The sequence below is a fragment of the Schistocerca gregaria genome, chromosome 3 (assembly GCF_023897955.1).
Source record: "Schistocerca gregaria isolate iqSchGreg1 chromosome 3, iqSchGreg1.2, whole genome shotgun sequence".
Taxonomy (NCBI): Eukaryota; Metazoa; Arthropoda; class Insecta; order Orthoptera; family Acrididae; genus Schistocerca; species Schistocerca gregaria.
In genome coordinates, this window is record NC_064922.1 from 248,279,555 (window position 1) to 248,303,850 (window position 24,296).

Here is a 24,296-nt window from a genome sequence, read left to right on the forward strand (position 1 = left end):
TAATTATTGCTATTCTGATCAGATGAAGCACCATCTGTCGGACATTTTTTGAACTTTTGTATTTTTTTGGTTCTAATAAAACCCCATGTCATTCCAAGCATGTGTGTCAATTTGTACCTCTCTATCTACATTATTCTGTGATTTATTCAGTTTTCAAATTTATACTGACTTTTTGATCACACGGTATATAGCTTCAGCACATCATCTCAGATTTATAAAAAGCTTTTTTTGCAGCAAATTTTACCATTAAACATCAAGCCAGATTTAGATGTGTTTTTCTGAGGCAAGAAAGTGCTTCTAAGCATGAGAACTGCACTCCAAGGGAAGAAATGTACTGCAGTTACTACCTACCTTAAAATTATTTGGAGAACTGTTAATGGATTAGTAAGAGGAGGCTCTTGGTGCAGAATGAACTTGGTCACATGGTAGTATGAGGAGGATGTTACATCCAGCTGCAGAGTAGTGCAGGCCCTAATGACCCTACTAGTATCCCAAAACATGGACGAATCCTGTACTCAGGTAGAGATTTTAAATGTCACCATAAACAGCAGAAAGGTTGAAGAATTTTGGAGAGGAAAAATGTGATGTTTTTCTTCTGGACATGGAAAATAAAGTAAACAGAAGCAAAGACTCTCTTCAGTAACCCATAGATGTTAACAATATAAACTACTGTTGCTGACTGACTTGTGCGTTGTCCTGTATTTCTACTTATTGATGTGCATATTAATAAAAATTTGTTGTTATATTTTCATATTGCCACAGAAGAGAGCAAAATAAGACAGCATAAAGTTATAGTAAACAAAACACAGTCTGTTAAACACATCCAAGTTGGTCCCCAGTGACCGATGCAGTCCCCAAATGTAATAAACTTCTTCGACTTCTTAGTGTGGCTCCTACTTATAAGAGCAAAAAGGAAAGCAGATTACTTTCTTTTTCAGAAATAATGCCATCAATCTAAAAACCATTATCATCAATTTTTGAACCAGATTCTTTAAGTAGCCTCAGAATTTCTTCATCGGTCAAACTGTCCCTCATTTTATGGCAAACTTTTGTGATCAAGACATCTATGGAAGTGCTCTGCAACAACAAGCGTGCAGGAACTGATCATGCATGTAATATGGTTTTCAAGTCATATACCACTATGTGGAAGCAGGAACATCTGTTTAGCAGCTCTCCAAAGTATTAAAAGAGTGAACATCTGACTTCAAGCCATCAGTGATCGAAAATAATGCATTGTGAAGTAACAATCAGGAAAGTTGTGCTCAAAGATTCTTCAAGCACTGACTGTTAGGAAAATTATGATGTGTCCATAATTTCTACAGGCATCAACCAGAATGTGTTAACTATATCTTCTTCTAATCATCCAATTCAAATTTACAAGTACTACTTTATGCGTATTATTTCTGCTTTTGTGGCTGTTCATAGAACCTGCCTAAAATGGATAAAAAATGTTTTCAGGATTGGAAAGTTGAAACACTAACAGGTTCTCCTAGTGAATGAAGGCAATAATGAAACAAAAAATTCAGCTACCCAAGACTGCGACACCGAATTTTGGAAATAACCATTACTTAAAATTCGAATGTTCTGGAACATGGGAACATTGATTATGAATAGTTTTAATATATGATGTTTTTCAATAAAGTAAAATGCTAAGAGAGAAGAGATGAATGAGGGCTTTCAGATTAGGTTTATCAGTTTATAAACAAATAATTATTTTCTCACTAAGATTTTCAACTCCATGTGTTCCTTGTAAATTTTAAATTAGTGATGTCTCTTTACAAAAATTACTTCCTGTTAAACTAAGTGCACTATTATCATCAGTAAGTGGGAAATTATGCAGTGGACAAGAAAAATTTATGAATTCCTGTGTGAATAAAAAATTATCTATTTTATGTAACTGTGTTGTTCACAAAATAGGATCAAATGAAGTAAAAAGTTAAATTGATTTCAGGAGTGATACAAGAACAAGTATGATGGTTCCATGCTGCTCTATTATAAGGCATAAACAAAAGGAAAAACTGCCTCATAAATGAACTGATGAAAAGAACAAAAAATTTTACTAATATGGGAAAGAAATGAAAATAAAGTCTTGAATGTAACAAAGCAACTATTAAGGAGAAATTGATAATTTTAAGTAAACTATTATAGGAGTGTGACATAAAATGCTGAATTAAACAAAAAAACTATTTGGTAATGACTGCCAAATAATGTGATAACATGAGTCATGCTGTTTAGAATGTCTGCAATTTGTACATGATCCTTGCTCATCAAGTGATATTTCCACAATGAAGTTGAAGACGTACTCTCAGATCAATATTCCTGGGCAGAGAGATCCCTTGGAGTTACACTTTAAGTATTATTTCTTTGCTGCAAGCATTGAGAACACAGCATGTACAGGATGAAATCTTATCTGCTGTTCCCTATCTGTAGATGATAATTTTTATTTTGTGCTTCAGCTACCCAAACATCAATTATCAGCTGCAACTTGTTTAAATTTCGATTTTTAAAAGTGTCTGACAAAAAGGCAGCATTCTTAATTTTAAAAATTCAGGAAAGTTCTTAGGCCATGTTGTTGTGGCGTAAAATTCACAGACTGGTTTGCTACAGCTCTGCATGCTAGTCCATCCTGTTCAATTCCAGAGTATTGTGGGAGGCAGTACAGCTGTATTAATTTATGACACGGCGATAGACCTTTTGTTCTTGTAATGTTTTGTAACAGTGGCAAAGCATATTTTTGCCGTGTGAGTTTACTGATTTATTTCAATGTTTGGGGGACCCTTATTTCATATGTCATTTTTATTTATCTTCTTTATTTCTGAAAATGTATGTTTTCATATTGTCAAGTTGTCAGGGTGAAACATGGATAATCATATGTGACTATTTATGTTTCCACCTATCAGTTATTAGCAGAGAATTTTGATCTTACCAACATATAAAACTGTTAAAACCCATTATAATTTATTGTTTCTAAAAATAATTGATTATTTGAATTCAACAAAACTGCAATTTGTATATACACTCAGATATTTACATTACTGTAAGAATGCGATGGCTCCTTGATGTTTGTTTCAGTGCAGATGCAGTATCATCATCTGAACTCCTAAGGGAGTCAATAATTTGTGTGTAGGGGGTTAATAGATAAGGGACAGTGCATCACAGTGTATGATAAATTGTGAATTGGCTCAGATGGAAAGTGGCCAAGGCAGTTGAAGTAGTCATTATAGAGAAGTGGAGCATCCAGGTTGAGTCCCAGTCTGGTACAAATTTTCAGCTTTCGCCAGTGCATTACCACAGTGCCCTCTGTGGCTGGAAGTAATGTGTTCTCTGCCCATCCTTTCCCTTTACTTCTCCATCCTCTATTCCACATTATTTTTAAAAAAACTTGCAGTTATTATTCAGTGTAAACTATTCAACATATATGTCATCTGTGAACAAATATCAATATGAATGATACTTGTATGAAGTCATATTGTAACTGTGTTGTTGAATGGACATGACAAAATAAGACTGTAACTTTACCCATGTGAAATTTATTCGGATGTATGAAGAAATATGAAAAATAGTTTTGTGATTATTCACGAGTGGGAGAATATATACTATGATGATTTCAGTTGGTGTTTCATTTGAAAGAATTTCATTTTATGCCAAATTACATTATTTTGAGAACATGACAGAATTGCATTATTGACCATTTTATTGGATTAAAGAATTATGCCAGAATATTGAGTCCAACAGGAAAATCAACATATTGTTCTTAAACACTTTCAAGAACCAGGCACCCTCTCATGAAATCATACCCCGTTTTACGTCAGGACAATGAGCAGCAGCAACAGCAACAACAACAACAACAACAACACCTAGATCCTAACACTTGTGCCCTGCAATTTCTTTTAATCAATTCTATGTCTTGTGTGCACAGACTGGAATGTGACTGTTCTTTTTTTACAACAGTTATTCAACAGTATTTTAATTATATGGTAGGACAGGGTGGCTTGAGGCTGTCTAAGTCTTCTCATCCCAGCATAACTATACACCTACATCATGTTAAACCTGTTCACTGTGGTGAAGCATAGGTCCTCCTCTATGGTTGCTATCTTCCACATTTCCTTCCATTACCAAATGAAGTATTCCTTGTGCCGCAGGATGTGTTCCATCAGGTAGTCTCTTCTTTTCATCAAGTTATGCCATAAATTTCTTTCCTCTCCATTTCAAACATTGAGAAAAGACTCCCAAATGTTCAAATTTATATTCAATGTTAACAAACATCTCTTCTTCAGAAACGTTTTTCTTACTATTGCAAGTCAGCTTCTTACATCCTCTCTACTTCGGCCATCAACAGTTATTTTTCTGCCCCGATAGATCTACTACTTTTAATGCCTCATTTCCTAATTTAGTTTTCTCAGCATATCCTGATTCAGTTAGCATATATCCCATAGGCCATGCTTTACATTTTTTTATGTTCATCTTATAACCTCGCATCAAGACACTATCCACTCCATTCAACTGTTCTTCCAAGTCCTTTGACATCAAGGACAGAATTATTATGTCATCTTCAAAACACAAAGTTTTTATTTGTTCTCCCTGAACTTTAATTATTTTCCAAAGTTCCTCTTGATTTCCTTTACAGTTTGCTCCATGTACAATTTGAATAACACCACGGACAGGCTACAACTGCTATTCCTATAACTGCCTTCTGGTTTCAGAGCTGTATCAGAGAGGGAAATTATCTAACTTGTTTACAAAGCTAGTGTAAAGAAATGAACTCTATTGTGACAACCCTTCTTTACCTTGCAACATGCGTTTCATGTTTGAAGCAAAGCACTGACAAAATTGTAACAGTGTTTGCTTTTTAATATGAGGGAAATTATTACAAGTGCAGACTACATTAAACTAACATGTACTAGTATCCTGTAGGTCTCAATATTTTCAAAAGCATTTTTAATTAAATTATTTATTTTCTAGCTACTGGGTTCATTAAGATATGGCATCACCTTGTTTCATAATTACCTATTCAAGTCTAGCATCTTCAACAGCAATCCATATTCTGAACCATATATCAACATACTTGTACTATTACATATTATAGAACAAATCTATTCTCTATTGAACTACATCATACCTTCAACATTATCAAAACATGCTATTCCTCAATAATTCATATCCATAACTGACCATCATCATCATCAATGCTTCAACAAATTACTTGATAACTTCAGTATTACCACAACATGTCTTCACTGCTATAAATTCCATGTCATTATGCAAGTACTTCAGAATCTCACATGTACCTAACAGCATCAGTGTGACTTAATCTGTATGCCTCTCCTGACAAATGTTTCTGTGCTGCTGATTCTATATGTTTTCTTTATGCTTGTTCATAGGAGTGTTTTCCGACTATTATGTATATGCATTACTACAATAGTTTTTCTTGTGCACTATTTCAAATTGTGATCACTTTACTAAATTGCTTTACTGAATGTTAAAGGAAAAAACAGAGAATTGTGGGCACAGGCTATCTATTCTACCCAGTGAATGCAATTTGCTAAAATTACAAAAAAAGTATGAATTCAGCAAATCTATTTGAAGCTGGAATAATTATGGCATTAAATTCATTGACACTTATTGAGAAACTGCAAGGAAGTAGGAACTATAATACAGATGCTTATTATTTGATGGAGGCTAACTGAAAACATGTTGGTGGAAAGCAGTCTCAACAGCTACTGGCCTCATTAATAGATCACCTACAAAACCTTGAAATGATGTGACACCACAGGAAGCCTTTACCAGAAGAACACCAAACCTTCTCCAGTTAAGAATGTTTGACAACAAGGCCTTCATTCATCTACCTAAAGCAAGTAGGCAGAAATAGGATAAGAAGAACACTGAATACATACTGACAGGATGTTGTGAACAGAGCAATGCATATTGGCTATTTCAACCCATCCAACAAAAATTAATAAGAGTGAGAGATGTGATATTTAACATGTTGACTGCCACGAGGCTGGCGGCGTGCACAGCAGAGCCTTATGACTGATGCAGTGTGTCAGCCAGTGGCCATAGCAGAGCCTCACACCTGAAGCTGTGGTCTGGTCTGGGCTGGCGACAAAACATCCCTCACTGTGCATGCAGTCAACATATTAAAGAAAATATTGTTCAGAAGAATGATGATATAACAGATCTTAAAAAGTCTCCAGAGCCAGATATTATTCCCAAAATTAAGCAAGATGAACCAGGAATAGTTGAAACTGAGCAAATTATTGATGAGAATAGGGATGACTCAAGATGCATTTTACTTGATTGAAACAGCTCTGAACAAAGCAGCTCGGAAGATTCAAATTCATTGAATACAAGTAAAAAGTCTGCATCCTCACAGCAAAATCATATGCTCAGATGATCATCAAGTACTCAAAAAACAAAAATTTTGAATACTTATGTGACCTCTTACTCTATAGACACAAAGAGTTAAGATTCATCATTATTAGAAGATGCTTTATGGTGTAAAGAATGAAACAACTGACTTCAGGCAATTAAAGAAAAATTGCAGTCAGATGCTGAAAATCAGACATGGCAAAAGGTAATTTACCCTCAGATGTAAAGCCAGTAAACACCAAATGGATTTTCAGAATTAAAAAGAACCTCCAAGGACACATTTTTAGATACAAAGCATGGCTAGTAGTTAATGAATGTGCACAAACAAAGGGTTTGAACTATGAAGAAATGTGTGCCCAAGTGATTCACTGTAATTCATTATGGCATTTATTTAGTTTAGCTGCTAAAACTGACCTAGATATAGATCACATAGGTGTGAGGTCTGTTCAGAAAAATCCCAAAGCATTTGTAATTTCGTGCCAATCTAACACACAAATTTGCAGTCAGTGTATGTGGGATAACCAAGAGAGTGCTCCTGCTGTCACATGAAATTGCACCCCAGACCACAACTTGAGGTGTATATCCAATGTGTCTAGCACACAGACAGTTTGGCTGCACACTCTCAACTGGCCTCCTTCTCACCAATATACAGCCATCATTGGCACTGAGACAGAACCAGCTTTCTTAGAAAACGCAACAGACCTCCACTCTGCCCTGCACTGAGCTCTCATTTGACACCACTGAAGTTGCAAATGGCTTTGGTTTGGGGTCAGTGGAATGTATGCTCAGGGCCGCCAAATTATAAAAAATATTGAGGAGGAGGGGGGGAGGGGGGGGGGGGACATACTGGGGGTCTCGCCCTGGGAAATTTTCTAAATTTTAGATGAAAAATAGTGAGTTATAAATTTTTTTAATCATTTTAGAGTCATATGATCAGTGAATATATAGCTCTGAGAAGACTGAAATTATATTTAAACAAATACTAGACTATCATTAAAAGAATAAAACATAAAATATTGCTGTAGCACAGTAATAGCATGATTAATAAGTGAAAAAGCTAATTTAAGCTTACTTCAAATAAGGCTCCTGATTCATTAAGTAAAAACAATATCTCAAAGTTAATGCTTTAACACAGTTAATAAAGTTAATACAATATACCTAATACTTTCAGTTAAAAAGTAAGTAAATAGTGGGTTTTAATTGGGTCTTACACCCTAAAAATATTTAAGGATTTGTAAATAACTAATACAGTATTATAGTAATATAGTAATACAGTACTAAACTAGTACTAATATCTCAAAATTGAAAATTTAACATTATGTATGTGTGCATACATGTAATTTCCCTATTTTATAAAGATTTCTAATATTGCTCTAAATGCCATTATTAGGGCTAGAGAGTCCTTAGAAAGGTGCAAATGTCACCCGTCTGACTGGATTACTGAATATGAAGTCGCTGATGACTGGTCGGATATCCAATTCATCCAAAACATCTCGGTGGGCATGAAGAACAGCCAAGTTGTTTAATCACTTCTGTCCCATTGTTGATTGGAGATATGACTTCAGATGTCTCAGGGCACTAGATGACCATTCTGCTGTTGCTGTCGTGATTGGAACTACTTTGAGAAGCTTAATGCAGTTCACTACTTCACATAACAATTCTCCAACTGCAGGCTCTTGTGTAATGTACTTTCTTGCATCACACATGTTTTTTAAGACGGGTTGGTTTTTATTAGTGGTATCGGCTAACATATTCAAGTGTAAGCACGGTCTCTCAATGTCTAGGTCAATTTTGAAAAAATCAGTTGAGTTTTCCAGATTTGTTTCACCTCTATTTACTAAAAGGAAGCACTTTTGTTCAACTGCAATGACCTGTTAGAGTCCAGTTGAAGCAAACTGCTCAGTAATGCAAGATTGCACTGTTTTACAAACTTCAATGTAAATAGCTTTGTAGTATTCCTTTCGGGTTTTGAAAGTGTGCAGTGAGCTGTCTTCATTGTTTTCACACTTATTTGGTATACTTCAGTTCTGAGGAAGGAAAGGATCATCAGCTTGTGAAGGTTTTACTTTTAAACACAATTCCCAAAAGTGTTCAAAACTATCATGCTTTAAATTCAATATTTTTTTCCAAATCGGCAATTGAATCGGGCATTGAATTTTTCCATTGACATCTTCTACTGGGTTCATTGCAAGGCAATAAAAATGTAAAAAGAAATAAGTCTTGAATTGTAACATTGACTCAAGGTAGCCTGCACATTTGTAACTTGCCTCTGTTTTGTCCTCTGCAGAAAATGTTAAAAAAAAAACGCTAGAAGTTCTTCAAAGTTTTTCAATATTCTGGCATAGTCCATTGAGTCGAGCAAAGGGGTCATAGACCAGCTTGGTCGTTCGTGCTCTCACAGCATTTGCTTCTGAAAAGTCCCATATTTTTGTTGGATTCCCTCACGGTGTTTATTAAGTCCTTGGCTAAAGCCATAATACCCCTCATAGACATAAGATGGTGGAGACTGTCTACAACTGCCAAGTTTAAACTGTGAGCAGTGCAGTGCACATAACATGTTTTTGGTTGTATATCCAAAACTAACTTTTTTTAGTCCTTTGAACTTACCTCCTGTATTCGAGGCGCCATCATAGCACTGTCCTCTTAAGTTATCCATTGGCAAATCAAGATGAGCAAAAACATCTTTTAAAATACTAAACAGTGATTATGATTCAGTGTTAGGGGTCTCATATAAGCCAATAGAGTCTTTGTTGATGATTAAGGAATCATCGACAGTACGAATACAAAATGACACTTGTTCGTCAATCGAAGAATCACTTGTATCATCAACCATAATAGAAAAATGTTCAGCCTTCTTGATTGAAGGCAATACCTTTCTCAACACAGACTGTCCTAGTAGAGCGATGATCTTGTTATGAATATTGTGGGATGTCCACATATATCCTGAACGCCATAACCAAACTTTAAACTCAGGTATGTCATTCATTCGGAGTTCCAACAATTGAAAAAAAATTTGAAGTCACATCTTCATGCCCTCTGATTGCTAGTCCTTGTCCACATAGAAATTGCACAGTAGTAAAAATTGTCTCAAGGGCTAAATGGCCTTTCTTCATATCACTATCTAACTGTTCATTTAGTTGGGAGACCACACTTCAGTCAGTGATAGAATTTAGTTTCAGAACTCCTTCTTTATGCGCAAATGTTTTTTTTTATTAAGACAGAATTTTTCCAAAGTCTTTTTCCAGTTAGAATACCCTATGGAAGTAAATGAATCTTCTTTCTTGAAGAAAATTGTAATAGATTATTAGCATCTGCCTCTTTGCAGGTTTTGTAGAAAACTTTTTCGGTAGATGTTTCATATTCTAGCCATGTATATTTGATCGACCAAGACTTCTGAAATGATCTTCCCTTACCAGATTGTCCAGGTTCTGGCTGTGAACAGTTCTTGCCTGAAGACGACGAAGCTATTGAGAACACAATAATTGTTGGAGGTTGACTTGCAGTATTGTCAGCTTCCAAGGGCGCCTTTTTGATAACAAATTTATCCATTGCAAACTTAATTCACAATACACTAAGAGACTAAACGAATAAAATATAGCCATATAAAATTTGCATTCTCAGTGGGGCATTTCTAGCACCACTCTTATGGGACTGGTATAAAACTTGGGTAGACATCATCTTTCACATGTAGAAACACACCTACCAGCTTTTGTTTATGTCACACAACTCGTTCTTGGTGTTACGATTTCCATCAGTGTGTGTGTGTGATATCTGCTGAAATTACAGTATAGCTAAAATCTGTAATACCTAGATGTTCTGGAAATGAGTATTTAAGAACATATTTGTAACACGTATTTGCAATATATTGTATGTCTAATATGTATGGCTGTATTGTACTGTTATCAAATGCCAAATAAAATAAAATAATAATTGTAATAGTAATAAAACATGAAAATCTATGCCTCAGCTGATAATATGTTCTTTGCTGGTGATTTTATGTATTGTAAAATAGAAAAACAAACTATCTTCAGCCACAAATCATGATTGTTATTTCATTTATTGAAATAAAACTCATGATTTGCAATTGAACAGGTTTGTTGTTCTTTTTTTACACAAGTAATACAGTCACAGAAGTAATGCTAACAGCAGTGGATAAAATTAAGATTCTCTTCCGTCCTATGTGTCAGCCTCCATGCACTCACATAAAGTTGCAGTGTTGTGCAGTGACAGTGCAGTGTTTTATGTGCATATCACATGATTCACGATCAAGTAGTTCTACACCTGGCCATTATGATCACCACACTGCATGTACAATTCATTTCTCCATGCACTTGGTTACTCTTAGATTTAAAATTTATGCCTGTTGTTTTTCTATTTGGCTACTCTCTGGTACAATGCTATGAAGCATTCTAGCGCCCATTCTGATTCAAATTCTAATTCTACAAGGAGGCTAAATCTTCAATCAAGTTATCCTTCAGGTATAATGTGGAGAGTAGACTTACATATTGGAATCAATAAAATCTGTTCTCTCATTCATGAGGTTATTCCTCCTAAGTATGGAAAACATCGAGCAAGGGTTAGGTGGCAGCAATTCCCTGCATGAACCAACAAGAGATGACCTCAACATGATTGGGAGGAACAGTGTTGCATCAGAGTCCCGTGAATTATGCAATGGTCAAAGAGTGCACCAGTTCAAGATTAGCAATCCACCTGTCACCATTCGGGCCAGACAATCCTGTCCTTTGGTTCACACAGAGGCAAGTTTCTGTTGTATGGAAGTAATGGCTGACATGACTAAGTTTGCCTTCATCATATGTCAATTGTATCATAAGCAAATTTTCAGCCAAGGTGCAAAACATCATTACTGCACCACCTGAGATGGACAACTGTGCAGTAAAATTGCCACAGTCATGGTAACGGCTAACTTGCTACACACATTACTGGGTAGCTACTTGGCATCACAGATCATAGTACAGATGGACATGCTGCTGGATGCCGTTGTGGAGCTAGGTGACTGCATTATAGATGCAGTTTCACCCATGCAGGTTAGGGCAGTCGTGGGGGCAAGATAACTGTGCAACCACATCAACAGTAATGCAGGCTGACCCTGACTCGCTTGTGGCAAAAGGCGAAATATTGTCCGCCCAAGTCGGGACACTGTTATCACATGATGGCACCAGAAACAGTAGAGAATGATACTGATGACATTTAATGAGTAGGATAGCCAGCTGCATGTGGACTCAGTTGAGTGATACACAGATATGTTGGTACCATCGCCAATTTGGTGATCAGGCAAAGAGGTTTTCCACCTTGTTCATTCTAAAATGCTGCCAGCATTAGGTAAAGGCAGAACTGACTGCCAAACATCCTCTAAGTTCCTGTTTGTAAGTGATTGAGGGTCCAGTATAAAATTCCTGGTGGATACCGGTTCAGAACTAAGTAAATTGCCTCAGCTGCCAACCACTTTTTGGTCTGATGGCTGCTAGCAACTCTCCAATTGCAGCTTATGACACTCAATAGTTAGAGCTTAGCTTAACCTTGAACTGAGCCCCCTCCCCACCCCAAATACATGTGGGATTTCACTGTCACAGACGTGACAGAGGTCATCATCGGAACAGACCTCCTGGCACACTTTTGGCTACTACCGGATGTGGCAAATGCCCACTTGGTGGACAGTATGACCGGCCTCACTGTCACCAGCTTTCACTGTACCATATCAGTCCACAGCAACAAGTGGTGAGTATATTGCATTGCTGAGTGACTACCTGAATTTGACAAGGCCACTTGGTAGCCCAAGATGCCTACCACATGATACAGTGCATCATATTAAAACAACAGATGGATTCTTTGAGGGTTGCAGGCCTAGAAGCTCAACTCCAGACCATTTAGCAGTTGTGAAAGCTGAATTTGATTCAGTTTTACAGGAAGGCATATACCAATGAAAGGTGGAGCCTGGCATCCATGCAGTGACTATCATGCACTTCACTCTCGAACAGTTTGTGACAGATACCCTGTACCACTGTTAATGGTCTATAATTGCTTGCTACATGGTGCAGCCATTTTCACTTTTTTGGACTGTGCATAAGCGTACACCCAGATACCTGTAGCTGCTGAAGACATTCCAAAGACCACCATAATCACACCTTTTGGTTTATACAAGAGCATGTTTATGACCTTCGGCTTACATAATGCAGCTCAAAAGTGGAAGATCTATAGATTCCGTTCTTCAAGGACTATCATTCTACTTTGCATATCTCAAAAATATCCTGGTGTTCTCCACCAATCCATAGCAACATTGCCAGCACTTGTGTGAGGTATTTGGATGACTACAACAAATGGAGTTGTTATGAACATAGCCAAGTGTGTTTTTGGGGAGCCAGAAATTACATTTTTTAGTAATAAGATCTCAGTTGTGGGCTCCCTTCCTCTGATGGAGAAGGTAGAAGCAGTACTATAGCTATCCAGGCCAGCTACAATAAAGGAATTATGATGGTTCTCGGATACGCTTAATATCTAGATGCAACACCTTCCGCATGCAACAGAGTTACATGAACCTTTGTCAGAAGCATTGTGAGATCTTAATGTTAACGACAAATCTCTTGTGCACTGAGCAGATAATTTGTGCTCCATGTTTAAGACTCCAAAGAAGAACATGGCTCATGCAGTGCTTTTAGCACACTCAAAGCTTGACGCACTGTTAGCTACTGTGGATGCGAGCCAGATAGCCACTGGTGCAGCACTCCAACAGTGGGCGGACAACACCTGGCGGACAAGTTTTGCCATCCAGGTGTGCAACCAACATTCCATCTGGGACTCAGCACTATGTGAGTCTGGACATGGGAGGAAGACTTCCACAAGTGGGTCAGATCCTGTCTCTAGCACCAGTGATGCAAGATTTGTCAACAAGTACATTCCTCTGATTGGCGATTTCCCAGATACCACCACATGTTTCACCCATGTGCATTTGGTTGTGGTTGGCTCACTTCCCTCATCAGATGGACAGCAGTATTTGCTGACCGTGATTGATTGTTATATACCTGCTGGCCTGAAGCAGTACCAACAGAGGGTATCGCAATCGACACATTAGCTTCCGTTTTCACATTGATATGGTTGCTGAGATTTGGTGCCCACTGGATGTTAATACGACCGTGGATACCGGTTTCAGGCAGACCAATTCACTCAGCTGGCCAAGTTTTGTGGATACACTTGTCACAAGACCACAAGCTACCACCTGGCATGCAATGGCATGATTGAGTGCTGTTACCACTTTCTGAAGGCAGCATTAATGTGCCATGATGAATCTTGGACGTCGGCGCTGCCCACGGTGTTATTTGGCTTCTGAACAGCTTTCAAATTAGATATCAGTGCGTCAGCAGCAGAATTAGTTTATGGCAAAACATTTGCCTTCCTGGTTATATTGTCACCACAGAAACTATCAACATGACCATACAAGACCAACTAAATATCTTATGGTGCTTAAGCATGTGTCCAAAATCTGGTCACCAAAGGATTTGCAATATGCTACACTGCACACTTTTATGCACTGAGACATCAAGCATTGTACACATGTGATGCTCTGTGCATCAAGCACCATATTCTGGCCTCTACAAAGGTCTCCAGAGACATGCACAAACAATAGACATTCAGCTGAATGGTACAACAGCAACTTTCTCATTGGACTGAGTAAAGCCAGCATACATCTTCCCTGAGACACAACTGCCAATGGCCCAGCATAGATGATGGCAAGTCGCCCATCGAGAATACACTAGATGTCCACTGCCTCGTACAGTGCAGTGTCCACTGACTGCTGCAGTACCTCCTGCACCATGGACAACCCACTCTGACCACCAAGTCCTCTTCTCAGTGAGACTCTTTGATACCAGTGCTTCACTTCCACAGGGGAATGGTGGGGGGAGGTGCTGATGTAGTGCGCCATGAATCAATGAATCAGCCTCCAAGCACTCACGTGAAGTGCACTGTTGAGAAGTGATTGTCCAGTGCCATGTGTGCATAGCAAGTGAATCGCGATCAAGTAGTTCTGTGCCTGGCCACCAGGAGTGCTGTATATTTTTCCATGAGCACATTTACTCTTAGATTTAAAATTTATCTCCATTGTTGTTCTATTTGACTATTCTCTAACACCTTGCTATGAAGTTTTCTATCATCCTTTCTGATTCAGACTGTAATTCTGTAAGGAGGCTAATGTTTCAATTAAGTTACACTTTAGTTACTATGTGGAGAGTACCCTTATGTATTGGAATCAATTAAATCTGTTCTCCCATTCCTAAGTTTATTCATCCTAAGTATAAAACATGTCAATCAAGTTTTGGGCAGCAATTCCCTGCAAGAACCGACAATTCTATATTTGTTTTATTCTTGTTCATATATACGTGTTCTGAATATCATGCAAGTGCATTAATATAATAAAATGTTTTTCTTTTGTACTACTTCAGACCACGATCAGTTCACTGTATATTAAAGCAGAAAACAGCAAACACTTTCAACATCACTACAGCTTCATTAACTAATTAAAGCATATAAGTACTGATAATTATCTAACTTACTCAACCATACATCCTTTTATAGTCAAAGTTACTTCAAGCTGTCAAAATTTTACACTAACATTAATGTTTTCTTCATGGCATAATATTTTCGTGCCATACATGTTTTTTGTATAAAATTACAGGTATTTTGATGGCAAGAAATAATGCCCATATAAATTACAGACATCATGATTACTTAATACTTAGCTTTAATGCACATCAGATTATAACCAATGTAAATACCAAGAATATTGAACAAAGCTCTACACTGATAATACTTACACTCTGCAAACAATCCGTTCTTTTGTTTCTTGCACTAGCTACTAGCACAGTAACTAATGTCTCCCCTCCTTTTTAAAGCTGGGTACACAAGAAATATTTGAGTACTGGTTCTTATCCTGTCGGCCAGCCCTTGTGATGATTGACTGGGAAGAGGTGCGTTGTGGCAGCAGCTGGCGGAGTAGTGCAGGCCTTCTGAGCCTCTGGGAGGTTGCAGTGTCAGTTTGTACGCTTGACATAGGCTTGTGGAAAACTTACAGGATGGTGCTTCAGGGGTTCCTTCTTGTAGAGCTAGGCAGGTTTAGTCACTCTGTGGAGAGAGTTTTATGCCTGCCATTCAGATCAATCTTGGAAGTGTTCTGCTCTTTCAAAAGCACTGTGTAGTGACTAGTATATGACGAACATAGCAGTAGGCTCTCAGTATCATCTCTGGGTCAGACATGTGATGCTGTAAACATATATTTATGAATCATTTCTCTCCCAGTGCCTGATTGGTAGGTCTCCACACAAATGTCTCATCTGGGAGCTAAATTGGTGTTAAACTTCGTCACTCTTTCTTGAGTGGTCAGCTGAGGCCTTGCTGATACAATGAGATCATCAGTCATGTGCAACAGCTCGGCAAAGACCAGTTGGGCAGGTAAACATTGCAGATCCTCCTTTACTGATGTGCACAGGCCTAACAATACCAACAGCAAGGAATCTGTCCATGTTGCAGCTCTCCATCTTTTTATTACTATCAGGATGTTAGTTAGTGGTGCAAAGATGGTTGCAGCCACATAGGTGATGAAGCTCATTAAACAGCTATGACTTGAATTGGCATCCACAGTTAATTGTAATGGTCTGAGGAATGCCAAACCTCAAAAACTATGTAAGCAACAATGCCTTTGCAACTGCCTCTGTGGGGAATCAGGCTCCAGCACTCCGTTGATACACATCTACGGAGCAGCAAGTTGAGTATTTATCATTTTATGTGTTTTCCCCATACTATATTTATTGAATTTCATGCATGTTTTTCTGTTTAAGATTTTTAATTTTAATGTTTTGTAAGTGTAAAGTCGTTCACTCTGAAGCACAGTAGCTGCTCACTGAACGGCCAGCTGTATAGCTCATTAATGCATCAGCAGCCATTAATGACACATCAGGGGGGTGGCAAGTTGCATTTCTAGGTTATGTCTCCTTGTCTAGTTTACTTCTTCTGTTAGTCTTGCTAGGATGGTTATGATGTGTGCATGCTGCGTGCAGTTGCAGGAGGAGCTGGTTGCAGTTCGCAAATAGGTGAATGCACTTTTGGCTACAGTCAGTCAGCTAGAGGCTGCCTTGGGGTGTTAGCTGTTAGCACTGAGAGCTCTATGCAAACACAGCTGCTATTGGTCATTGAGTGAAAGTCATTGGCCACTGCATTGTCAGTGGTGAAAGGTAATGTCTGAAATTTGGCAATCTCAAACACTCTTGACATTGTGGATCTAAGAATATGGAATACCCTAATGATTTCTGAAATGGAATGTCCCTTGCGTCTAGCTCCAACGTCTATCCTGCATTCAAAGTCTGTTAATTCCGATCATGCAGTCAAAATCATGTAGGAAACTTTTTTACATGAATTACCAGAGTTCAAATGACAGCTCTCCCAATGCACTGACCTTTTATACCTTGTGTACACAATACTACTGCCATCTGTATATGTGCATATCATTATTCCATGACATTTGCCAATGTAACACTGAAGAAATTGCAGAAAGATAGAAAATGAAGCACATGAGCTCTGCATACGTTCAAAGAACCAGATGTTGTTGAGAGTTTCAAAAGGAATGTTAGGCAATGATTGACTGAATAGGGGAAGGGAATATGGTAGAAGATGAGTGAGAAACTTTGAGAAATGAAATAGTAAAGGCAGTGGATGATAAAATAGGTAAAAAGACAAGGCCTAGTAGAAATCCTTGGATATCATAGGAGGTGTTGAACTTGATGGATGAAAGGAGAAAATATAAAAATGCAGCAAATGAAGTAGGTGAAAGGGAATACAGACATCTTATAAATGAGACTATCAGGAAATACAAAATGGCTAAGCAGGAATGGCTAGAAGACAAGGAACACAAGGAACATTAGCTTGAAGGCAATATTATAAAAAGGAAAGAGGAAGTAGAAGAAGACAAGATAGGAGATATGAAACTGCAAGAAGAATATGATAAAGCACAAAAAGACCTAAGTCAAAACAAGGCCCCTGTAGTAGACAACATTCTCTCAGAACTGCTGATATCCTTGGGAGAACTGGCCATGACAAAAGAATTCCACCTGGTGTGCAAGATGTTTGAGACAGGGGAGATACCATCAGTTTTCAAGAAGAATGCAATAATTCCAGTTTCAAAGAAAGCAGAGCTAGCAGATGTGAAATTGCTGAACTTTCAGTTTAATAAGCCATGGTTGTTAATATTGACATGAGTTGTTTACAAAAGGGTGGAATAACTAGTAGAAACTGGCTTTGGGGAAGATCAGTTTGGATTCTGGAGAAATATAGGGTCAGGCAAAGCAGTACCGATTCTATGATTTATCTTAGAAAATAGGTTAAACAAAGGAAAATGCACACTTATAGAATTTATGTACTTTGAGAAAGGTTTTGATAGTGTTTACTAGAACACACTCTGTGAAGTTCTTGAAGTAGCAGGGCTGAAATATGAAGGTCGAGAGGTTATTTACAACTTGTACAAAGCAAGACTATCGTTATAAGGGTTGTAGGACATGAAAGGGAAGCTGTAGTTCAGGAGGGACTGAGACAGAGTTGAGCCTATCCTGCTGCTCAGTCTGTACATTAAGGAAGCTATAAAGAAAGCAAAGAAAAAATTGGAGAAGGAATAATGTTCAAGGAGAAGAAACAGAAACTTTAAGGTTTGCTGATGCCATTGTAATTTTGTCAGAGACAAGTAAGGGCTTGGAAGAGGAGCTGAATGGAATGGGTAGTGTCTTGAAAGACGGATATAAGATGAACACCAAGAAACGCAAAACAAGTATAACAGAATACAGTTTAATTAAATCAGGCAATGCTGTGAGAACTGTATTAGGAAACGAGACATTGAAAGTAGTTGGTGAGTTTTGCTATTTGGGCAGTAAAATAACTGATGATGGCTGAAGCAGAGAAGATATAAAATTTAAATTATCAGTGGCAAGAAAAGTGTTTCTGAAAAAGAGAACATGTGAAAAAATCAGTTTAGGAAGTATTTTCTGAAGGTATTTGTCTGGAAGTGGAACATGGACAATAAGCAGTTCAGACAAGAGGAAAATGGAAGCTTCTGAAATGTGGTACTGCAGAAGAATGGTCAAGATTAGGTGGGTGGACTGCGTAACTAATGAGAGACTACTGAGTAAAATTGGGGAGAACAGATTGGTGAATAGGATGCATTCTGAGACAACAAGGAATCATCATTATAGTATTTGACTGAAATGTGGGGGGTTAAAAATTGTAGAGAAAAGCCAAGAGATAAATACAGTAAGCAGGTTTAATTGGATGTATTTTCGCAGTTGTTAATTAGAAAAGAAAAGGCTTGAACAGGATAGAATAGTCTGAAGAGATGTATTACACCAATCTTTAGATATAAGACCAAATCAACAACAAATATTTGTTATGTACTAAGCAAAACATATCAGTGAAACCCGGGTAACAGGTTGAGGATAGGAAAGGATCAAACATCAACATGTGGAAGGGAGACCCATCAGATAGTTCATCATTTGCACCAAATTAACATTTATTTAAGAAAAACATACTGACCAGTTAAATTCCAGGTCAATAACAATCACGAAAACCATCAGAATTAGAGTGAAATATAAAGTGACAAACTACTGAAATTTACCAATATAAGCAAAAGAATACAGTATTCAGTAAACACAAAGCATCCACGTTTATAATATTAGTAATGAAATTTGAAATGCAATTAACGAAATTCATGAGTTAATCCCACCAAACTCCACAGCCTACAACCCTGGCGGCAGTTGCACAACCCAGATATAGCCCCAAGGAACAAGACAACTACTCACTTTTGCTAGGTTTGACAGGTGATGCAGCAAAGGGCTCCCACGGCAATAACTTAGACCTCGGACTTTGGGCAAGGTGCCACCAAGGTAGTGGCCTGGAAGTCACGGCTGCAAACAGCAAGGTAGACTTGTTAGTTTTGCAGTCAACTATAAACATAAATCACATGCGAGGTAGCCCTCTCAAACAATAACAGAATATTCACTCACCTTTACCAAGGTAAATAAAACTCCTAACATTAGATAAAACAAATAGTTAAAGCCATACTTACATTTGCTAAGACTGATACAGATAATTAAAAAGGATATTGTCATATACAAATACATACGCCTCTGTCTAGGTAAGATGATAAGCAATTACATGTAACTGAGAAGCTACAGGTACAAACAGAGCAGTCACAGTTAAATCCTTAAGCAAGGGAGAGAGTTTCTCTCCTTAGTAGCCTTACATAATTCAGTTATGACTAAAACACATCAACATAGGTTAAAACAAACACATTTTACTAAATCACAATTAGATTTCAAATTCATAACCAGTACCTGATACAGTACCATGACATTGCCACCACACAAGTGGTTTACCAATTAACAGAATCATGTGGCTTCAAAGAAGACACACTAACAACCATTGGCCACTTTCAAGCCAAGGCACACCTCAGAACAAACAAATACATATTATTCACTGAACATGATACAATAATATTGCGCCAATTTTCCTTTAAACAACAAAACCACACGGCCAGAATGTCCATAGGCAATATGTTACGATGCACTCTCCCCACTGTCAATTATACTTTTAACTCCTCTTCAAAAAAGCGAGAGGAGGCCCCCCGAGACCAGAGTGCCAGAGCACAGCCTTCGTCACTTTCTTTAGCAGCTGCCCAACATTCGACAACTCACACAATGATCTGGCTCAGTTCATGCGTTGTCCATCCCAAATCTGCCCAACCAAAGCCCACTGCCAGGTACTGCTGCTCCAGCCCTCCTCCTTCCATCACATGCCATTCACAACTCACTCCACTGCGCCTAGCCTCCGCAACTCAACCAGGAAAACCAAAGATAAGTCACAAGGGAGGTGACTATCGATACCGGTGCCAGAGGTAGTTAGGCCAGCAATCGAGCCACCATGGCTCAATCAGTTGTATCATACGTAGAAAATAGTCAACTCTTTATAAATCAGTTCAAAGCTTAGTAACATTCGAGTGAAATAATTAGTTTCTTGGCAAAATACAAGTTATGTCATGTGTATATCAGCTGAACGAACTGATCCAATTACAAGGTCAAATCCTAGCAAAAATATTACAATAGCATGATACAAACTACATTCAGATGTAAATGTAAGCATCCCAATAGGCAAATAGCAATAATAATCATAAGCAAAGAAAGATATTAATAAATATGAGACAGCATTGCTGACTAATACTTACCTTCAGGATGAGGAATGTTTAGCAGTGCTCACAGATGCACACAAAAGAAACAGTGAGAATGTTACATAGCTTTTGGAACTAGTAGTAGTTCTTGCTCAGGGAGGAGAGAGGGGTAGAGTGAGGAAGTTTAAAAAGGAAAGGCAGGTCTCTAAGACCGCAGAATGAGAGGGCCTGCCTGTAGTGAGGACAAGGGTAAATGAAGATGAAAGGGCAGGCCTGTGAGGTAAGAGATGGAGCACTGATTTAGTGATTATCCATTTTATCATGTACAATGATACAGGACTTGCCATATGTCAATACACAAAAAACTTAAATAATAGTGCCTGTGTACAACTCTTGCAGATAATTAAGTATATAAACAGACTGGTAAATGTTGTGCCAGCTTCGGTACAGAGATGATAAGAGCAGAATGAGAATTAAAGATAGATTAGGGGGAAGAGGAATGAATAGTGCAATTAAATTCTGGAAAATGAACATACATATAAAGAAAGGAAAATGCCCTGCAAAAACTAGTGTTATGAGAGAATGTTACTTACCTCCAGGAAGCAAAAAATTTAGTACTCCTGATAGACATACATAAAAGTGACAATACTATCCTATTGCTCAGGACTATCAGGTGCTTACTTGGGGCAGGAGAGGAATAGCTTGAGGGAGGTTGAAAAGGAAGAACAGGTCACTCAGACCCCAGAATGAGAGGGACTAACTAGTTTTGAAGACAAGGGAGACCTCACAACAGTTTGGTCCCCTCATCCTGGCATCTGAACACACCGCCCTTCCTTTTCAACCTTCCTCACTCTATCATTTTCTCTTCCCCAAGGAAGGAACTAATAACTCTGTAGGCTACTATAGTGTCACATACTTTTATATGTGTCTCTCAGGAAACTAAATCTTTTGCCTTTTGAAAATAATAATTTCAAATATTTCAGAGTTGCAAAATAAATTACTGAATCCACATACATTCATGAACTATGTAATAGCTTGCCTCTAGAAGATATAAATGAACAAACTGCTACCTCACATATCACAAAAATCACATTGCAAAACATTGTGGCACTGTGAAACCCTAAACAGAACCTACTGATATCACTGATAACATTTTAGTCTCACTTCAAGATCACAGAAACTGATGCATGAGAATGCTCCCATTTCATTTCCATTGCCAACACTGAGTGAATACTAAGTGTACCACAATAACACAGGCTGTTTCACTATTTATAGTTATCATGAATTGTTGGAATTTGAATCAGTAGATTATAATTAATGTTTCTATAGGAAGCCTTTGTTGGAATGCTATGATGAACAATAACTCAGTCATTCCTAAAACTTCTGTGGTTGTCTACTGATAACCTTACTGTTGAAATGTCATAATATGAAACCACCTGTCCATAAATCATGTTAGTGCAACAAAATGCGCAAGATAGCACTAGTTACTTATTGATTTCTGTCATGAGTTCTACTTGTGTGTTTAAAAAGATTGAAATAACATCATGGTGATAACAGGTTTCAAATTTGGAAGGTTCACTCCCTTGATTCCATTGTTTTCACAACAGAAAAAATTCTTTTATCTGTAAAAAAACACAATGATAAAATTTCATCAATCGCTTTTTAAGATAACATGATTCAGGTGGTGATATTTATTGATGGAAGTTGTATTTGGCTTCATAAGCCATTGCACACAGAAATACACCTTCTTCCAGTTATATTGCTTACTTCAATTTTATAGTAGTTCCTAAGGAATGTACCTAGATTTTAAATGTCAAGTATCCCCAAATTAATTAATAAAAATTTGACGCAGGGATCTTCTCATGTCAGGACTCGAGTACAACATTGTAGAATTTCAGTTGGCTCTAGCTTCATAGTCTTTTGAATGTGATGTTGCTATTCAAGAATGTTGCTGTACTAAAAGCAGTGAAATGGGGAAAAAGGAAAGAAAATGCCATTGACACTGAGAAAACTTTCCCAAATAATTTATGGACAGAAAATGAAAAGCATTGTATTTCATTAAGGCTGACCTACAAGCTCTACACTGTATTCTGTAAAACTGGAACAAACATTAAGAAGTGTTGAGGATTTATTTTGTTTGATTTTTGTTTCCTGTCAAACAGTAGGACTTATTCCTCAAAATATTGAAACGGTGACCATAATGACCTGGTGACTTCAACTTATTATTACTCCTCCTTGAATAAAATATTTATGCTTCATTTTAATATATTAATTAAGTAGGGTAAAAATATGTTGCTGAAGCAGAAGTATTAAATGATATAACAGTTTATCTGAGGCTTCTATTATTCTCTTTATTTGTACACCTATGAATGCGATGCTTCATTATTATTAGTACACACAGCAGCTTGCATCTATGCATCCATTTCTGTTCTTTATTGCTAATGTTAAACTAGTTCTCTTAAGCACAAAAGTAACTAGTTAGTTCTTGCATTCCATTGCTATTGGTCATTTACACTTTGCTGATGCTACCTCTTTTTCATCATATTGAAAACGACTTAAGAAATATGTCTTCTACATCTGTTAATATTACAGAATATTTATTCTTCCTTATCATTTCTTTGCTAAAACTCATTTAACAAATTGAACTGTCTGACATGCTGGTACCCAGAACTGAGTCTGCGTTTTTCTGAATAATGTTCTGCCAGATAAAAATACATAACAAACAGAGTCAAAGCTCCTTTATCTTGTGACAGAGGAACCTTATAACAAGAAATCTGAGTAATTTTCTCTGCACTAGCTGTACTTCTGTAGTTTGTAATGATTAGTACTACATTGGTTTATTAATTTCTTCCTAAGAAATACACACCCAGCACAATAATATCTCATCTCAATGTTCTTCACAGTAATGTAGATGTGACAAATGTGAATTTATCTGTAGAAGTGAGTGCCATGTGTGACATTTGTTTGAAACTAAAATTCTGTTATATTCTTGCAGCTACTTCATATTCAATCTAGTTATATAATTCTGTAGTTCATGACCGATTCATTCTTAATAAATATTGCTGCTGATGTTTTGCTATGTTACTGTATCACTGTGCTATTTGTATTTTAATTGCAACTGCACAAATAACGTATCTGTTCAGTAATCAACTAGTTTATTTATTTATTTTTGATCTGTATGGTTAAAAGCATAAGTATACAATTGCACTCTTTTTATCAGACATTTCACCAGATCAACTTCTGTCATTGTGCAGGAATATCTTTCTTCAAATCATGTGGTACACCGAGATTTAGCAGCTCGAAATGTTCTTGTCTGCTCCAACCGTACTGTAAAGATATCTGACTTTGGACTAAGCCGTGATATTTATGAGCAGAATATCTATCGCAAGACTGGATCAGGTCGCCTACCGGTGAAGTGGATGGCCATTGAATCACTTGTTCATCAGATATATACATCACAGAGTGATGTGTGAGTAAAAACTCTTTCATTAACCTTGTGTATGTTGTGTGGTGAATGGTAAAAAAAATGAATACCTCAGAATTTCATGTAATTATGTTAGTGCTGTTCCAATGTGTTAGAAACTTGTTTTCATTTTTTTGACAGAAACATGCAGAGAACTTGAAAACTAATGCTTATATTACTAATAAATACTGATTCTGTTGACAAGTTGTATATTCTGAAAGAAATTATTTTCATTTAATAGCAAAACTATGCTCT

At 37.4% G+C, this 24,296-nt stretch overlaps 1 protein-coding gene across 5 annotated transcripts in view; it reads left to right on the forward strand.

Moving 5' to 3' along the window:
- Window positions 1-24,296, forward strand: part of LOC126356271 (macrophage colony-stimulating factor 1 receptor-like) — a 276,453-nt gene that overhangs the window by 224,930 nt on the left and 27,227 nt on the right. For 2 of the 5 annotated variants that reach the window (XM_050007118.1, XM_050007117.1), the window contains exon 16: window positions 23,833-24,047. In XM_050007118.1, coding sequence (XP_049863075.1) covers window positions 23,833-24,047 — 215 coding nt within the window. The other 3 variants (XM_050007121.1, XM_050007120.1, XM_050007119.1) reach the window with 2 other exon arrangements.